The 1,369-nt window shown below is 75.5% G+C and overlaps 1 protein-coding gene across 1 annotated transcript in view; it reads left to right on the top strand.

Annotated features, from left to right (window-relative positions):
- Positions 1 to 682: 682 nt before the first annotated feature.
- The window catches only part of PTF1A (pancreas associated transcription factor 1a), a 2,242-nt gene continuing 1,555 nt past the window's right edge, over positions 683 to 1,369 (top strand). The window contains exon 1 of the mRNA XM_044912195.1: positions 683 to 1,364. Coding sequence (XP_044768130.1) covers positions 950 to 1,364 — 415 coding nt within the window. The 5' untranslated portion in view covers positions 683 to 949. The remainder of the gene's footprint in view (positions 1,365 to 1,369) is intronic.

The following is a 1,369-nucleotide window of genomic DNA, read 5'->3' as shown; positions in this document are numbered from 1 at the left end:
GTAAAGGAGGGGAGGCGAGGCGGGCCGCAGGCTCGCGCCCCGAAACTCCGCGCAGGGTCTGGAACGCTTGGGATGCACCGCGCCGCCTCCCAACCCCACCCGCACACACCGTGCCAACTTTACAGGAGACCCAGAAAAGTCCGTTGAGGAGAGAAGACCCGGCGGAACTCAGGCGGGAGGCCGGCGCGCGCCCGGGTCTGGCGGTGGCGAAGGCACCCACCCGACTGCCCAGGCTGCCGGCGGTGCCTGCGCCCACCCCCGAGGAGGAGCGGCCTCCCTTCGCAATCCGCTCGGCAGCCTGCGCCGCCCACGCGCACCCACGGGACCGTTTGTGGCGGCGCGAAGACGCCCCGCGCCGCGCCCCAGCCCCCAGGCGGAAGGGCCGGGCTTTGAGCAGCGCGCCGGGCCTGGGGGGTAGGGGGGGCGGACACCGCGGGCCGCAGGTGCCCCCGGAGCCCCGCGCCCCGCAGGTACTCGTCAGAAGGGCGGGCGGGGAGGGCCACGAGGGGCCCCAGGCCGCGCGAGCCCCGCCTCCTCCTCGCCCCAGGAGCTCCCACTGGGAGGAAGGCCGCCCCGGCCCCCGCGCCGCCGACGGGGCCTCCCTGCCCCCTCGCCGCCGGCACCCCGCACTCGGTGATTGGCTGGCGCCGCGGGTCCCTGGCACGCGCCTGTGGATGTAGTTATAAGAATCCTCGCGTGCCGGCCCTCAGCTTCAGCAAGTCGGCCACAGCCCTCCCCAGCGCAGCGCGGGCGCCGGCCAGAGCCCAGCGGCCGCGGACGCTCCAGGGAGGCCGGGGGCGGGAAGCGGGCGGGCCGTCCTCCCTGTCTCGCGCTCACCACCCCCCCACCCCGGGAGGGAGGGGGCCGCCGTGCGAACAAGCAGCGCACCGTCAAACTTCCAGAGAACCCCTCAGCCCCTCAGCCCTTCAGGCCCGCGGCGGCACAGAGCATGGACACGGTGCTGCTCGAGCACTTCCCCGGGGGCTTGGACGCCTTCCCGTCTCCTTACTTTGACGAGGAGGACTTCTTCACCGACCAGTCCTCTCGGGACCCTCTGGAGGACGGCGATGAGCTACTGGCGGACGAGCAGGCCGAGGTGGAGTTCCTCAGCCACCAGCTGCACGAGTACTGCTACCGCGACGGGGCGTGCCTGCTGCTGCAGCCCGCGCCTTCGGCCGCCCCGCACACGCTCGCCCCGCCGCCCTCGGGGGGCCCCGGCGAGCCGGAGGACGGCGGCGGCGGCGGCTACTGCTGCGAGGCAGGGGCGCCCCCCGGCGGCTTCCCCTACTCGCCCGGCTCGCCGCCCTCGTGCCTGGCCTACCCGTGCGCGGGGGCGGCCGCGCTGTCCCCCGGAGCCCGGCTGCGCGGC

The sequence above is a fragment of the Neomonachus schauinslandi genome, unplaced genomic scaffold (assembly GCF_002201575.2).
Source record: "Neomonachus schauinslandi unplaced genomic scaffold, ASM220157v2 HiC_scaffold_439, whole genome shotgun sequence".
NCBI classification, from domain to species: Eukaryota; Metazoa; Chordata; class Mammalia; order Carnivora; family Phocidae; genus Neomonachus; species Neomonachus schauinslandi.
This window is presented reverse-complemented; position numbering and strand designations above follow the sequence as displayed.